This window comes from Ailuropoda melanoleuca, chromosome 15 (assembly GCF_002007445.2).
Source record: "Ailuropoda melanoleuca isolate Jingjing chromosome 15, ASM200744v2, whole genome shotgun sequence".
NCBI classification, from domain to species: domain Eukaryota; kingdom Metazoa; phylum Chordata; class Mammalia; order Carnivora; family Ursidae; genus Ailuropoda; species Ailuropoda melanoleuca.
Window position 1 is genome coordinate 75545693 of NC_048232.1, and position 15767 is coordinate 75561459.

Below are 15767 nucleotides of genomic sequence, written 5' to 3' on the forward strand. Positions count from 1 at the left end.
TGCTTGTTTTTGTCTTTGAATCCACTTTCACCTCTTTCATTGTTTAGAGATATTTAATTCAGTTAGCAGACACCTCATGAATATGCATCTGGGTGCTGAGAATTCAAAGATTAATGGGAAACAGTTTCTGCCCTCAGAGAACTCAGTCCATGGGCAAAGGCAGAAATAATTACTAGTAACAGCCAACCATGCCAGTAATAATGCTCGCTAGCCGTTATTTATTATTTCAGTAGATACACCATGAGTAAGGCTTTAACTACATTCAGCCGTGTAAGGGTAGCTTACTATCTTCATTTAACAAATGAGGAACGAGACATAAGTAACAACCCAAAGCTAGATAGTGGTGGGGTCTCTTCTTTACTTGACAGTCCTTACAATTCATTTGACTCCCAACAGTCATGATTTTACCCACTGTATTCTGTTGCTGTGAGCTGAACTTCACAGGATGAGTGGGATCGTGTCATGTTACCTGGATGAAGGAGGAAAGGAGAGAGGCTGGGCAATGGCAAGAATAAAAAACATGGAGGCACAAGCAAGTCGAGTTAGACCCAGTGGATAGGTGCCGTCTAGTCATTCAGCACATCTTCCGGGCTTATGTGTGCAGGTACTGGCCAAGAGAGGGGGGCACAGAGATGAATACGACAGGGTATCTGGTCTTTGGGGGAAGCTTAGGGACGTCAGCTAAGGACGGTACATTGTTTTGTAAGCCTCTGTGTGTTTTACTGTGGTCATTCGTTGTGGACCTCAGGTAAGGCTAGGGCCCAAGTTAGTGAGCTAGCAATGTTAGAGTGGTGGGAAGAGCTGGGGCTTAGAAGTCTGCCAGAGCTGAGAGTGGACTGCCCTTGTCTGTCCAGCATCCAGCTTCTCCTTCCAGTTACCCTCCTCACTTTCCTTTGGGAACTGCCCCTCCCCGTTGGCAGTCTTCGTGGGATAATCAGGTGCCCTTTCCTGCTCAGCCAAAGGTCAGACACATGACCCTAGCTAGGCCAGTTACACTCTCTCCTCAGAGAATTTGAATCCCAAATAGAATAACTCAAGGAAGAAGTGGTTGGAACTGATTCATCCTGACAGCAGCACATGCAAGAGACTACCCGTTACCCCTCCCCCTCTGGATCCTTGGGCTCCTTTTCTTTGTGAGGCTGGGCATTTTACCTTTTTTTTTTTTTTTTATTCTTATCCTTCAAGTAAATTCTTATGCTTTCAGTAAATTCCTTTAAAATTTTTTTAAATTTTTAATTAATAAATTCCATTTTTGCTTACGTTAGCCAGAATTGGTTTCTGTTCTTTGCAACCCGAGAACCCTAGGTGATGACATACCTCTGTTTGAGTCCTGACTTCCCACTTACCGACTTGTGTGGCTCTGATTTTACTACTTTCTTTGGCTGAAAAAGATGTAAACGATAATAATACCTCCCTAGGGTTGTCCTGAGAACTAACTGATAGAAGGTGTGGTAAGTGCCTCGTAGGTGCCAGGCACATGGTAGTGCTTTTTTGTAGCTGTTAACATAATCAATTAGGGGCGGGGAAAACAACATCTTCTTAGGTTACTCTTTTTTGGGATTTTTGTCTTTCATTACATTCAGCATATTATGGAATAGTCTGAAAGAAATGAATTCTTTTTTAGAAGTCGTTTTACAATGGCCTGACATAGATCTGGCAGGACGAACAGGTAGTTTCTTAAGTAGAAGGGGAGTGAGGTAACGGAGTGTGACCGCTCCCTCTCCGGCCGCCGCATCTGTCCTTGTCCTCACTTGTGAGTCTCTTGGCCCGAACTCCCTGCGGCCCTTGAATGAGGTAGCCGTGCTCTCTGCCTCCCTCCCCAGAAGAAGCCAGGATTTCGAGGTAATGCTGATTTCCATGAAAAGTTCACTCAGTTCATTTTTCAGCAACTTGCGTTCCCCTTTTGTAATTGTGCAGCTCTTCTTAACTGTTTAAAAGTGCTCATTAGTCCTCAAATAGTTATTTGGACTTTAGGGTAGAGCGCACAAGTGTCTGGTGGTTGCTCGCTCCTCTCTCTAAGAGCTGCTTATCCAAATAGCAACAGCCCTTGACGTTTCGGGGCCGCATGCCATCCTTTGTGTCCGTGTTTCCGCGTGGTGGCGAGGCCCTCAGCGGCAGATCACCGCTGACAGTGACAGGTTAATCTACCAGAGTGGGGAGACCAGAAGCTCTCTACCTTACACCCATTAGCTCGCTCAAAATCACAACATAAAAAAGCTTTATTCTCTATAAACGTGTAGCTTTAGGTGACCTGCCAGTGTAGCCTAGTGATGTCTGTCCAAAAAGAAGCCACTCTAAGCAGCCGATGTTCATCACACCCTCACTGCAGGACACCATTGTTCTGCTCAGGGGCAGTTCTCAGCCTGCTGGCTTCCTGGGTAGTAGACCACATACTCCTGTGTGAAATCCTGCGAAATAGCTTTGGTGTGATGCATTTAGACTGTCCGTTTTAAAACATAAGACGGTAAAGGTTTCGTTTCTAGATCTTACTGAGTATCATTTTTGTGTGGCCTTTCCATTGAAAACCAGGTATTTCCTAAGATACTTGGAGGAAGCACTGTGTGTGCGTACATGTCCATGTGCGCACATACACGTGTGTGCTGGTGTGTGTACGCCTGTGAATGTGTATGTGCGAGAGAGCAGATCAACCCCGATGCGCTCATACATGCAGAGAGTACCTGGGGTCCTCAGGCAGTCCGGGAATCTATTTGATCACATCCCAGCTTCCCTCATTTCACCATAGTAAACTTACTTGCTGACTTAATTCTTCTTTTGAACTCCTGTGAATCTGTTATTTTTTTTCATTTCAGACCCTACATAATTGTTAAGAAACAGAAGCCTGCAGTCACAAATAAACATATGGAAGAGCTGGCCCAGGGGTACAGGTAAGTGGCCAAAGCAAAACTTCTCAGTCTTCTTAATAGTCTCATATGTTTTAATCAGCAATGACATTATTTGATCGAGCTTTTAAGAAAAGTATATTTTCATTTTTAGTCTCTTAACTGCTCCCTACCAAATGTGTCAGCCTATTAAAAACCTGTTCCACTCTTTGTGAACTTGCCTGGACTTGGTAAAATATTTATCAGTTTGTATCATGAGGAGCACAGAGTGTTGGTGTAAATTAGTGCACTGTGAAGTAACGGGGATATGTTGATGTGGATGCTGCGTCTCTCATCGTAGTGGCTCTTAAAAGTCATAGAAGTTATTTTCAGAAGTGAAGACCAGATTAAGGTGTCTGGGTGGCTCAGTCGGTTAAGCATCTGACTCTTGATTTCAGCTCAGGTCATGATCTCAGGGTCCTGAGATCGAGCCCCACGTTGGGCTCTGTGCTAGACGTGGATCCTGCTTAAGATAGAAAGGGGAGGTAATCAGAAGGGGGAATGAAGCATGAGAGATTATGGACTCTGAGAAACAAACTGAGGGCTTCAGAGGGGAGGTGGGTGGGGGAATGGGATAGGCTGGTGATGGGTAGTAAGAAGGGCACGTATTGCATGGTGCACTGGGTGTTATACGCAACTAATGAATCATCGAACCTTACATCAAAAAAAATAAATAAAAAATAAAAAACTAAAACTAAAAAAAAAAAAAAAAAAGATACTGTCTCTCCCTCTGCCCCTCCCCATCCCACCCCGGCTTGTGCTTTCTCTCTCTCTCAAGAGAAAGGAGGGGGAGCAGATTGACAAATCTCATAGATGTTTTTATTGCAGTGATTTACGATCACTCTGTGATCCAAGAATAACATTTTTCAAGCATCCCAATGTATTGATACTTTCTGGGAGAGAAAGATGCTTTGGGCGTAAATGAAAGCCAGTATTCTCCATTATCATATGTAAAACATTGCAGTAAAATGCTTATTGGTAATGTACATTTCATCAATTTTTTCCCAGGAATTTTGAAGATTTCTTACATGAGAGTCTGGTTGAATATTTAGATGTGAATGAAGAAAATGACTGTAACATCGCACTCTATGAACATACAATAAATAAGTAAGTAGAATCCATAACAACCATAATTAAAACCTATTCTGATTATAGAAATCACCTTTTCATCTCATCTCTTCTGTTGTGTTGCCTCTTAGTAGGAACTGTTAGAATATACTATCCTATAATAAAGCATACTCCATCATTTATCCCAATGTAGGATTATCACAAAACTGCTAACAATCTTTAGACTTAATTATCTTCTCTATTCACGTTTCACTTAGTGCATATTTTCTGAAAAGAATTGCTTCTCTGATTCTGATATTTGATTACTGTCAAAATTGAACTAATGGATCAGACTACTTAAAAGATGAATTTCTCTCTTCTAGAGAGGACATCTAAATTCTTGTTGATACAGGAATTCCATATATTCTATGTTATAAGGATGTCTCTAAACTTACGTGCAGTATAAATAAGAAATGGTAACATGCTTACAATGTTTCAAGGATAGTAATATTTTTAGAAGCATCTGTTCTATTTGGAATACATTAGAGGACATTTATGTAACTTTCTGTCTGATGCGTGTGACTGTTGATACTACTTACCTGAAACTGGAATTTTTGCACTTTTATTGTGAAATAGTTAGGGAGCTTAATACTACCATCTGGTAACTGTTTAGGTCTTCGATCAAGAAAGCACTTTTCTGTTTCCTGCTACCAGATGAAATGTACTGCTTCATTATTGTCTTATTATAATCTAGTAGACAATGCTTTTCAGTCAAATTCTTTATTCCCTAAAGGTAGGACTCTCTCAAAGTGCTATTTTTATACTTCTGATTTGAAGATTGAGTGAATGCGAAAGACACTGCTTAGGTAATAACGCTGTGAATAGCAGTCCGCCCTTCTTGTTTCTCAGCCAGCAACCTGTTTCAGCCTTGACGCCTCTCCTCGTCTACACCCGCAGCCAATCCCTTAGCCTATCATGTCGACCCTCAGCGTATACCCAGAGTCTGATCTCTTCCCACCACCTCCACCTACCACCCTAGTCCAGGCCACTGCCGTTGCTTGCCTGGGGACTTGCAAAAGGCTCCTGACTCTTTTGCCCTTGTTCCCATACAATCTGTTCTTCATAGGTCAAAGTGGTCTTTTCCCTTCTCTTCTCAAAACCCTGGTGGCTTTCCCTCTCCCCTGGAAGTCAGAGGCCTCAAGGTCCTGCACGATCTGCCCACCCTTCCTGGTACCTGCAGCATCATCTCCTACCCCTCTTCCCTCACTCTCTTTAACCATACTGGCCTCTTCCTCACACCTCAGGAATGCTTCTGCCTCAGCACCTTTACACTGGCTGTTCCCTCGCCTGGGACATTCACATCCTTCCTCACCCACTCCTTCACCTCCTCCAGGTCTTCCTCAGCGGTCACCTTCTCAGTGCCTTTTCCTGACGGCCCCATTTAGAATAGATACCCCTCCTCTGTGCACCCCTCTACACTGCTTTACAATAAAATCTATAAAATGTATTTTATTGATTTATCTGTGTATTATTTATCTCTCCACTAGAAGCTTCACAAAAGCAGGGATTTTTCTCTGTCTTGTTCACTGTAATATAGGAATGCAGCCATTAGTATCAGCACCCAATCACCAAGCTGACCTATATATCAAACTCATTTTTTTTAAATAGAAAAAATTTGGTATTCTGTAATTCATACTTGTGACATTGTTTTTCAATGTAGACATGCATGAAGTAAAAAGAATGAATCCCATTCTTCCCCATCCCACCGAACTCCAGCCTCCAGACATAATCAGTACCAGTGGTTCAATGTGTACTCTTTTAGATTTTTTTTCTAAGTGAGTACAGTCATACATACATACAAGGCAACATATTTTAATTTTCTTCATTTTTAAACTTGGCATCATTATCAACTTTATCATTCTAGGCATTTTTCTATATTAGTGCATGCTTGTATGTTTATATAAATATATTACTGTAATTTCTTTTTATTACATTGTCTAACTACACATAGTTTATTCATCTGTTGATGAATAATTAGGCTGTTTTCCAGTTTTTCCGCTGTTACAAAGAACAGGTTACTGAGCCTTAATTTGAGCTCAGTTTAAGGCCCTTATACACAATGAATAGAAAGTCTTCTATTTCCTGTTTGGGACAGAAGATTATGGTGGTTATAATTTTGAATAATAGTGTCCCTTTTTGTTTTATAAAAATCAAAATCCAGAGCATTTGGACTTTGAATAATTATTAGATAACATATGATCTTATATATATTGTTAAAAAAAAAAGAAGAAACTTAGGTCTGTACTTTCTTCATTTTCAGCTTGCTTCAATCTGTATATCTGAAAAGGTAGTTTTTATTTACATGGGGAAATTGGCCCATATTGTCAAATTGGCCAATATTTAAACAAAACAGTACACTTAAAACTCTGTTTTACTCTAGGACATAAAATGTCACTATAAGCTGTTTCTCTTTAAAAAAAACAAACAACAAAGAAAACAAAACCTAGGGCTCTTTCCCTCTTTGCTGACAAAGGCCTAACGTGTCTGAGAGAGTTGGGGTTCTGCTAGGTCATAAGGTCAAAACTCTGTTCTTCAAACCAAGAACTGCATGGGAAACATCCTCTGTAACCAAACTAGGGACATAATTCATATGTGTATTGAAGGAAAAAAAAACCCCATGAATAAGTGGGAGATCTTTTGCCATGTGTTTCGCATCTAATTTTCCCCAGTGGGTTGGGCTATCTTGGAAATCACTTGTCTTCACAGGTACTGTATGTAACCCATTGAAATAACTGAAGTTATGTCTCACAAGTACTTGAAGGAATAGAGGGTCAGCAGAGTCCACAGACCCTGCGTGTAATTTCTCTTCCTTCCAGCAAGATCCAGAAACAATCTGGCTGCCCTTTCCCTTTAAAATAACTGAGTTGCTGTATCAGTTAGCCAAAATGGGGATTTTTCCAAAAATACATTACAAAAGCAGCCAAGATTCTAACACTTACTAGATAAAGTCTTACTTTATATCCAGTTGCTACAGCTGAGCTGTCCAAGACAAGTACCATGCAAGCCCATATATCTAAGTTTTCCAGTAGCCAACTGAAAAGAATAAAAAGAACCAAATGAAGTTAATCATAATAATTTTATTTAACCCATTCCATCTTAAATATTGTCATGTCAACATGCAATCAATATAAAAATATGAAGTTTTTTTTTTTCTATATGACTTCAAAGCACATCTCTCTCAGTTTGAAGGCTAAATGTTCATTGGAAATACCTGATCTGATCATAACAGTTACAGTTGAAAAAGTAGATTCACAAGTGTAAGTTGTTACAAGTGTAAAGGTTTTGAATAACTGAACTGAGTTATTTAAATTTGAGTTTTAAAATATAAAGTAATTAAAATTAAGTAAAATTAAAAATTCAGTTCCTCAAGCATGCTAATCTAGGTGAAAAGTGTTGAACAGCCACATTTAGCTGATGGCTATGGTATTGGTCCCCGTAGGTCTATGGAAAATATTCTTAAATGGGATATATTCTTCATCAAATTTTATTCTTAAGGTTTATATAAATTACATATATATTTTATATATAAATTTATATAAAATTATATGTATATACATTTATGTTTATATAATGTATATATTTTATTTATATATAAACATAAACATTTTATTTAGGTCTCTTGGGGACCTTGGTGGTAGTATTTTTCTTATGACCTTTAAGAGGGATGTATTCTCGGCGTTGGTGTCTGAGATGTCTGATTCTTATTAACTTGACAGAGATACCACTCACTTGGAGATCGAGCCCTTCACTCTTCTTGGTGTGTGTGCTGGCCTCATCCCATACCCTCATCATAACCAGTCCCCGAGAAACACCTATCAGTGTGCCATGGGGAAACAAGCCATGGGTAAGATTTCCTTCTTGAACTTGGTTTATAAATATTTGGATAAAAGACTTAATCTTTATTCTTACTTTAGTGGTATTTAATGTTTGGCTAAGTCAGCCCTTGCTGGTACGTGAGTGTTACTAACTGTGGAGGGCTTACGGGTGCCCCTGCCATGTCTACAGTCTCTACAAGAAGAGAGAAAACCAATCTGAACTTATTTCTTTGACCAAACTGGGGATATATAATAGATGTCACAGAACGATGAGGGGCTAAGTAGAAAGAGAAAAGCTCTATGAAGTGTAAGTTGTGAGCCAGGAGAAATGGAAAAAAAGAGCCGAAAAACATAAGTTTGAGGGAAGAGCGGGAAAGGGAATAGAGCCACAGATGCACAGTGTGTATTAGAAGGTGTTCCTGATGGTCTGGGTGACGGTCATTGAACATGTCACATCCTTGCAGTTGTTCCTGTAGCTCCTGAAACGTCACACCAGTTTCCAAATTCCTTTTCCTTCCTTCCTTCTCTTCTAATTTATCTATTAGCCGTCCCTAGGACTTGCTGAGTATCACGGGTAGACCAGACGGTGAGGCTGGCACCTAAAAATGAAGGGGAGAGAAAGAGCCCTGTCCTCAAGGAGTTCACAGTCTAGTGAGAGAGCCCAACAAGTACAACTGTAGCTGAATGTATTTGGTAAATGCTGTCATGGACCAACAGCTAGAATCTTAGGGAAGGAGAGCAGAGAGGTCACTTGGGGTTAGAGAGTAGGTTGTTTCTGAAGAATACAACTGAATTGAGTCTTGAAAGACCCTGAGTATTTTTCATAGACATGGAAATATAAATGAGCATTGCCTGGGGAGCTTGGTGCTTTGGTCTGGCTGTTTCACATAATATGGGAACAGTGTATACTGGAGAGGTGCTGTAGATTAAGGAGTTTGGGCTTTATCTTGACGGTGATGCAGAGAGGATACCAGAGCAAAAAAAAAAAAAAAAAGTTTTGCTTACAAACTTTTTTTGAAATGTTTTTAAAAATCATTTAAGTCCTAGTAAGTTTAATTTATTTTCATATATGTCTATGATATTAGTTTCACTTGTCATTTCTGGTTTAAGGTATGCTACAGGGGGCTTTATGAAAAAACTAAAAGGTTTTTGCATTGCTTTGGGTAACACCCAGAATGCATTTAGCTTCTCAGTTACCAGCAATCAGCTGCAATTGACCATAGCTTGACAATTAAGGAATCCTACATCTCATCCCAGAATAAAGAGTGTGTATTTCTTTTCAAGTTTTTATATTGCCCTTTCGGTTGGCAAAACATGTTGTCCTGCAACCATTTACCTGAATGATGTAATGCCTGGATGGTTCAGAATAATTCCCAGTGGGAAAATCTAAACAGCGGCTCATCAATTTCGCCTTTCCCATTCATCCTCAGCAGCAGTGTAGGCTGATTTCCCGCGTGTGCTTGTGACTTGCTAACAAGTTGAAATATACAGTACTGAGCCCTGTGTGTCATGAAAGGGCTATCACTTCTATTGGGTTTACCAAACCATTTTGTTTCATGATGTGAATCCTGGCTGAAACAATACACCTTTTGTGAAGAACCTTCAGCAGAATTAACGGAAGACTAATCACTTCATCGCTAATGCCACTCTTTGGTTGTGTTTGAAGATGAAAACAGAAAGGGCTACGAATCTGTCTCCACTTGGTGAATCTTTTTTTTTTTTTAAATAAAGAAAGTAACTTGAAGGAAAGAAATATTTTTATTTTTGTAACTTCTACCTACCAAAAAAAAAAAAAAAGAAGAAGCAGCAGCCTTTATTTTGTGGCCATGAGTATCTGAAACGTTTCATTAGTTACCACACACAGTTAAGCAGGATCAGTGTGTACAGAAAGCCAATTCAGTGTCTGTAGAGTTCTTTTGTAGTTTTCTGTGTGAAGGTTTTTTTTCTCGTTTTGTTTTGAGTGTCATTTGCAATTCATTGTCTGTGTTTTCTGAGGTTGGTGTATTCAGCTGCTCTGACCCTGGGTCCTGCACATTTAGCTCCTTGGATACAATCCTCTGACGTTACTGCTGACGCTAGGAAGACAAAAGCCACTGAATATCTTAAGTAATAAAAAAAAGGCTTTGTTACTGTTTGTTATTATAAAACACCTGACTGGAAAGAAAAGCATCGAGATAAAAGTACATTCAAAGTTGGCACATTACATGACCACGTTTCTCTTTGGACACTCGAATAGCTGCAGAAGTACTGAGCGAGGTCTGTATGAAAAATCACAAAAGGAGCAAGGCCGGCAGAGGGAGAAAACCCACAGCAGAAACCCAGGTCTGTAAAGCAGACCTAGCACTTTGAGTCGGACTTCTCTGAGTCATTTTAATTCCACGCAGTCTTGGCAGCTGGTAACTAAAAGGCACACTATCCCATTTTAAGTAAGTGTGAGCCATTGCTAAAGACTACCTACCTCTCAGAGATTCTATGTGAACGGTCTGAAGTAATATTTTAGTTGCTGTTCATCCATTAGTCCATGTGGAAAGTGGAAGACAGTAGCCCGGAATTAAATCACTACATTTTCCTGCCACCCTGGAAGATTTGCTATCTACCTTTCACTGCCAACTGCCCGCCCCCAGTCAAGAGTGACGAAAGGAGAGAGTCATTTTTCTATCACTGCGAAGGAAACCAGGACGAGTGCAAAGCGCAGAGACCGAAAGCCTCGCCTTGTACATAAGAGAGAGCGCACTTCAGTAAACATGAAACACCGCAGAGGTGTTTCTTAAATCTAAGGTTTTTTAAGTTATTAATAAAGTGCAGGTTTCCACGTTCTGTCTTACTGTGCCTACTGAGAAACACCTGAGCTTCCACGGATACGGCTCTGTTGTGACAAGGTGCAGAGCAAGAAGCCAGGTAGACACGGATGGAAATGGCGAGGTCGCCAGGTCACTCAGCACTGCAAGTGAAAGCTGGGTATTGGAGCTGCACTGTAGGTACCTCCTGGCACCGGACGCCAAGTCCACAGGAGTCACGCTTTCATATCCTGTCCACTTTATTAGTTGGCAGTCCTCTAGTGAAACACTTTCTCCTGGTTAAAAGGATCTTTCAGTCACTATCAGCTCCGTTAATGAATATGTATCACATACCTCCCCTAGCCGTGGCCTCTTCCCAACCCCCCTTCACCTCCAAATTGCTGGGACTTTTTTTGTTTTTGTTTTTAAGCTCAGGAGCTAATACAGCTTCTGTTTTTGTTTTTGTCTTCAATAGATTCTGTTCCAAAGCAGATAGTTCCTTCTCTTGTGTTCACTTCTATAATAGGATGGGATGTCCTAGAAATACCCTAGAAGATTCTGAGATCTTAAAAACACATAATATACAAAGATTCTCATAAAATTTTGTTTCACTCTACATCTCCTTCCTTCTCCTATTTTATTCAGCTTTCTGTTTGAATTTTTTTTTTAGAAGATTTATTCTTTATCCATTTGATAGATACAAACTGAAAAGATGTCTTGGCCAAATTATCCCTGGCAATTGTATTTTAGAATTTCACTGTTGGTTCAAAAAAAAAATTAAAATCATTGTAGCTATTTCAGATATAAGATGATACGACATTTCCTGAGACTGGAAAGTTAATAATGAATATTTATGGAGATAGAATTACACTGTAGTTCAGCTTGTAGGGTGAGAGTTGGAGGCAGAACAGATGATAGTGCAGGGTCAAGGGGCGTATGTTTGTTACTACTAATGTTGTTAATTGCATTGTTAATGAACGTTGCCACTTACTACACAGATGATTTATACACGTTTCTTTTAATCATCATAATAATCCTGTCAGATAGAACACATACCTTTTTTGTTTCTGATAAGGAAACTGAATCCCATTTTGGTTGAGTAACTTAAAAAAGGTTACATTCTGTCTTCTGTGCAAGACATAATGTAACTATCTATAAAACTTGCGAAATTCTTCTCAATGGAAACTAACTTCTTTCCTCACTTTTCTCCCTTCCTGTCTATCACAGCCTACAAAGTGTCAGTGAGGATGTGGAACGGCTAAAACTCATGTCTCTTCCCTGTTAGACCGTAGAATATAAGCACTTTGAGGACAGGACTAGGCCTGTGTTATTTATTACTGTATGCTTGGTACCTAACAGAGTGCACCTCTGAAGGCTTAGTAAGTACTTAACAAATGTTTCAGCAACAAATTAATCTCTGGGCACATTAAAGTTGCTAAGAAATCAGGTGCATATTTTTGAAAAGAGTCTTTGAATAGAACTAAGTTGAAGAGCTTATACAGCTTGTTTTTAAGATTTGCTATAAAGCCACTGAAACAAAGACAGTATGATACTGATGTAAGGGTGGCTGTGTAGATCAGTGGAACAGAATCAAGAATCCAGAAATAGACCCACATTTCCATGGGCATTAAATTTTCACTGAGTGTGTCAGACAATTCCAAGGGAGAGGAAAAATCTTTTCAACAAAATAAAATACGTATGTGTATCTTCATAGAAATAAATGAGCATCAACTCCTTCCTTATAACCATACAAAAAACTAACACAGAATGGATCATAGCTCAGAATGTCAGAGCTAGACCCGTAAAATGTGTAGATAGAAATACAGGCAAAAGTCTAAATGACCTTGAATGACCTAAGTAAGATTTCTTAGAACTCAAAAAGCACAGGCTATGAAAAAGGTAAAAAATTAATAATTTAGACTTTTTCAAAGTTAAACTTTTGCTCTTTGAAAGACACTGTTAAGAACATGGAAGGCGTTAATCCACAGAATGGGAGCAAGTGTTGGCAGTGTATACATCTGATAACAGATCTGTGGCCGGTATATATAAAGAACTCTTCAATGATAAGACTACTCGGTTAAAAGATGGTAAAAATGAAAAACAGACACTTCACAAAGTAATAGGAATGACCAGTAAGCTCATGAAACTGTGTTCAATGTTATTAGTCGTTAGGTAAATGTAAAGGAGAACCGAGACCCCACCACATGCTCGTTAGAACACCTAACATGGAAAAGATGGACATACTGAGTGTCAGGAGGTGGAGCAACTAAAAAGTGCGCACACCGCTGATACAGATGTAAAAAGGTACAATACTTTGGAAAATTCTTAAGCAGTTTTTTAGGTTAACCGTACCCTTACCAAACCACCCAGAACTTTCACTCCTGTGTATTTACCCGAGAGAAGTGAACATACGAAGTCTTATGTGTGAATGTTCATAGCAGCTTTATTCACAAGTGCCCCAAACTGGAAACAATTCAAATATCCATCAGCAGGTGAACAGGTAAACGAACTGTGTAAACGTGCAGTACCGACGTTCTCGGTGATAGCAAAGAATGAACTATGATACACCACCTGGATGGATCTCAGAATCGTTATGCTAAATGAAAAAAGCTGCACAAGAGTCCACATTGCAGGATTCCATTTATATAAAATTCTAGAAAATGCAAACTGTAATGATAAGCAGCTGTGGCTGCCTGGGGTCAGGAACGGAGGGGATCTTCTGGGAGTGTCAGAAATGTTCTGGATCGTGATTGTGGTGGTGGTTTTTTACAAAGGCATACATCTGGCAGAACTCATCAATACGTACACTTCAAATGGGTAAAGTTTATTGTATTTAATAATGTTATTAAATTTAAGAAAAATTGGGCAAAGGAAGACAGAAAAAATAGTTAAATGCATAAAACTTCATCATCTTTTTTCAGTGTACATTTCCTAAGCTATTCCTCAGCTGTATGTATGCTTACTAACCTTTTCTCATCCCACCTTAAAATAAAAAACTTCCTCACTATTTTAACCTACATGAACATACCTTGCTATACCATCCTGTGGCCTCTTAAGAAAGTTATGATCAAGAAAATACGATTTTGTAAGATCATGTCCTGGGTAGTGAGGAAATGAGTCTGTAGTTATAACACTGAAGACAGCAGTTACAGCAAAATTGGACAGTGGAGGGAGAGCCCTGCTTACATGTATTCTCATCATGTTTGTCATTATGTATGTGCAGTGCCCTTTTTAAGGAAGCTGAAAATAGTAGGAAGCATCCTAGTCTGAGCGTGTGCTTCACCCAGACTAGTCTTTTAATTTCCGCATGACATTTTCTCAAAAAAAGCTTGCTAATTGGCAAAATAGTCATTCAGGATTTTTATAAAAACTATGGGGTATGATGGCATTTCGAAGTTTTATCATAGAGAAGTCATAGCTTATCAATCATGTTTTCACCAACACACCCATCAGTACTGCTAAAAACGTATATCTGTGTGTACTCCTACGAGTTCTTTAAAAAGTCTTTAAAGGAAATTTCTGATGCGATCATAAGCACCAAACATTCGCTGAACCATTTTGCTGTTCATCCATTCAGTGGTCAGGTCCGTTGTGATGCCTGAGAATTGCGTTCTGGGCCTGGTAGCACAATTTATAGCGGGATCCAATCTCTTTCACCATTGTTTCGAGGTGCAGCCATGAATGCTTCCCTGCTGCATAATAATGCTCGTCTCAGGTTTCAGAAGCTGTGTTTGGCAGCCTGGTGGGACATTGCCTGAACCCTTGTCTCAAGCTGGGTGAAGTATACAATTGCAGCTGAAATCTCAACATAAATTTTAAATGATTTCACGTAAAAGGACAAACTTGTTGTCAGTGAACTTTACCACGATCCAGGCCACAGTGATTTTATTTCCAAAACAGTACATGATCTATTACCAGGTATCACCCAGTTTATTAGTTGGCACTAAAATAACGTAAGATAATTGGCGGATTATAGTGTAAACTCAAGAAAAAGTTCATGAGATTCAGTTCAGCTGTTGTTTTTCAGCTGAATCTTGATAAATTTCCTGAGATTTAAGTACAAATATATACTGTCATAAAAAGTATAATGCCATTCAGTTTCATTTACTGACCTTTATTGAGCATCGGTAGTGGGCCCGGCGCTGTACTAGGTGTTCATACCTTACAGATTTCATTATTTCTTTCAGCAGTAATTGTCAGGGAGTACCATATCATGTTTGCTGCCTGAATAGGTTATTTTCATCCCTGAACTGAAATGACCATGGATTTCATGACATGACTACGAGAAAAGGTGAAGGAAGTTAAATACTGAGTTTTGGTTATCGGTTCATCTTAGAGCTTAACTCCATTAAATGACACTTAGGCATCTTGTGGTGTGTGGGTGGTGAGGATGTGTCACTGTGGAAGCATGTGCGAGAGAAAAAGAGACTGACGGCTCCCTTCTTAGCCACTCAAGGGAAAGGAAGAGATACCTGGGAGAAGTAAGGAGGCGCAGTAGCCCACACATAAGTCTAGTAGCAGGGCAAACATGAGTCCGCATTCTAAGGTCTCTGAGTGGGAGAGTGTATTGTATTCACAAGACCAGGAGAGTGAAACCCTTTTTTTGGTGCAAGTCTGTGTACCCCTCTGGGGAAAAGGGAGAAAGGATAAGCTTCTGATTTCACTTCCAGTTGGTAGTAACAACCTTCCAAGGTCCAGTCAGGTGGAAAGCCTGATTGCAAAGGACCTAAAAGCCTATACCTGATTGAACAGGACTCTGGATTCCTTAGGGGAAAGGACCGTGCCCTACCCCGTTTTATCTCCGGTTTGGGCACAGAGTAGGTGTTTATTCACTACTTCGTAAATGCAGAGTGAAGCAGATGAGTAAATCCACTCTTCTCTGCTTTCCCTTTCCTCCTTTCCCTTCCTTCCTGTCTTGTCCTTCCTTTTCTCCTGCTTTCTTTTTCATTTAGAACTTTTGTAATGGCTGATTTCTTTTTATGGAATGTATCTGTTTGTCCTACTCCATAAACTCCTTGCCTGTCAGCACTGGGCATGGTTTCTTTCTTTTTCTTTTTTTTAATAATAATATGTTAGTCACCATACAGTACATCCTTAGTTTTTGCTGTAGTGTTCCATGATTCATTATTTGTGTATAACACCCAGGTGCTCCATGCAATATGTGCCCTCCTTAATACCCATCACCGGCC

At 39.7% G+C, this 15767-nt stretch overlaps 1 protein-coding gene across 2 annotated transcripts in view; it reads left to right on the forward strand.

The window, feature by feature from the left end:
- POLR3B (RNA polymerase III subunit B) overlaps window positions 1–15767 on the forward strand; it is a 106765-nt gene that overhangs the window by 51707 nt on the left and 39291 nt on the right. For both annotated transcript variants that reach the window (XM_002927641.4, XM_034643431.1), the window contains 3 exons: window positions 2811–2885; window positions 3888–3986; window positions 7703–7830. In XM_002927641.4, coding sequence (XP_002927687.1) covers window positions 2811–2885; window positions 3888–3986; window positions 7703–7830 — 302 coding nt within the window. The remainder of the gene's footprint in view (window positions 1–2810; window positions 2886–3887; window positions 3987–7702; window positions 7831–15767) is intronic.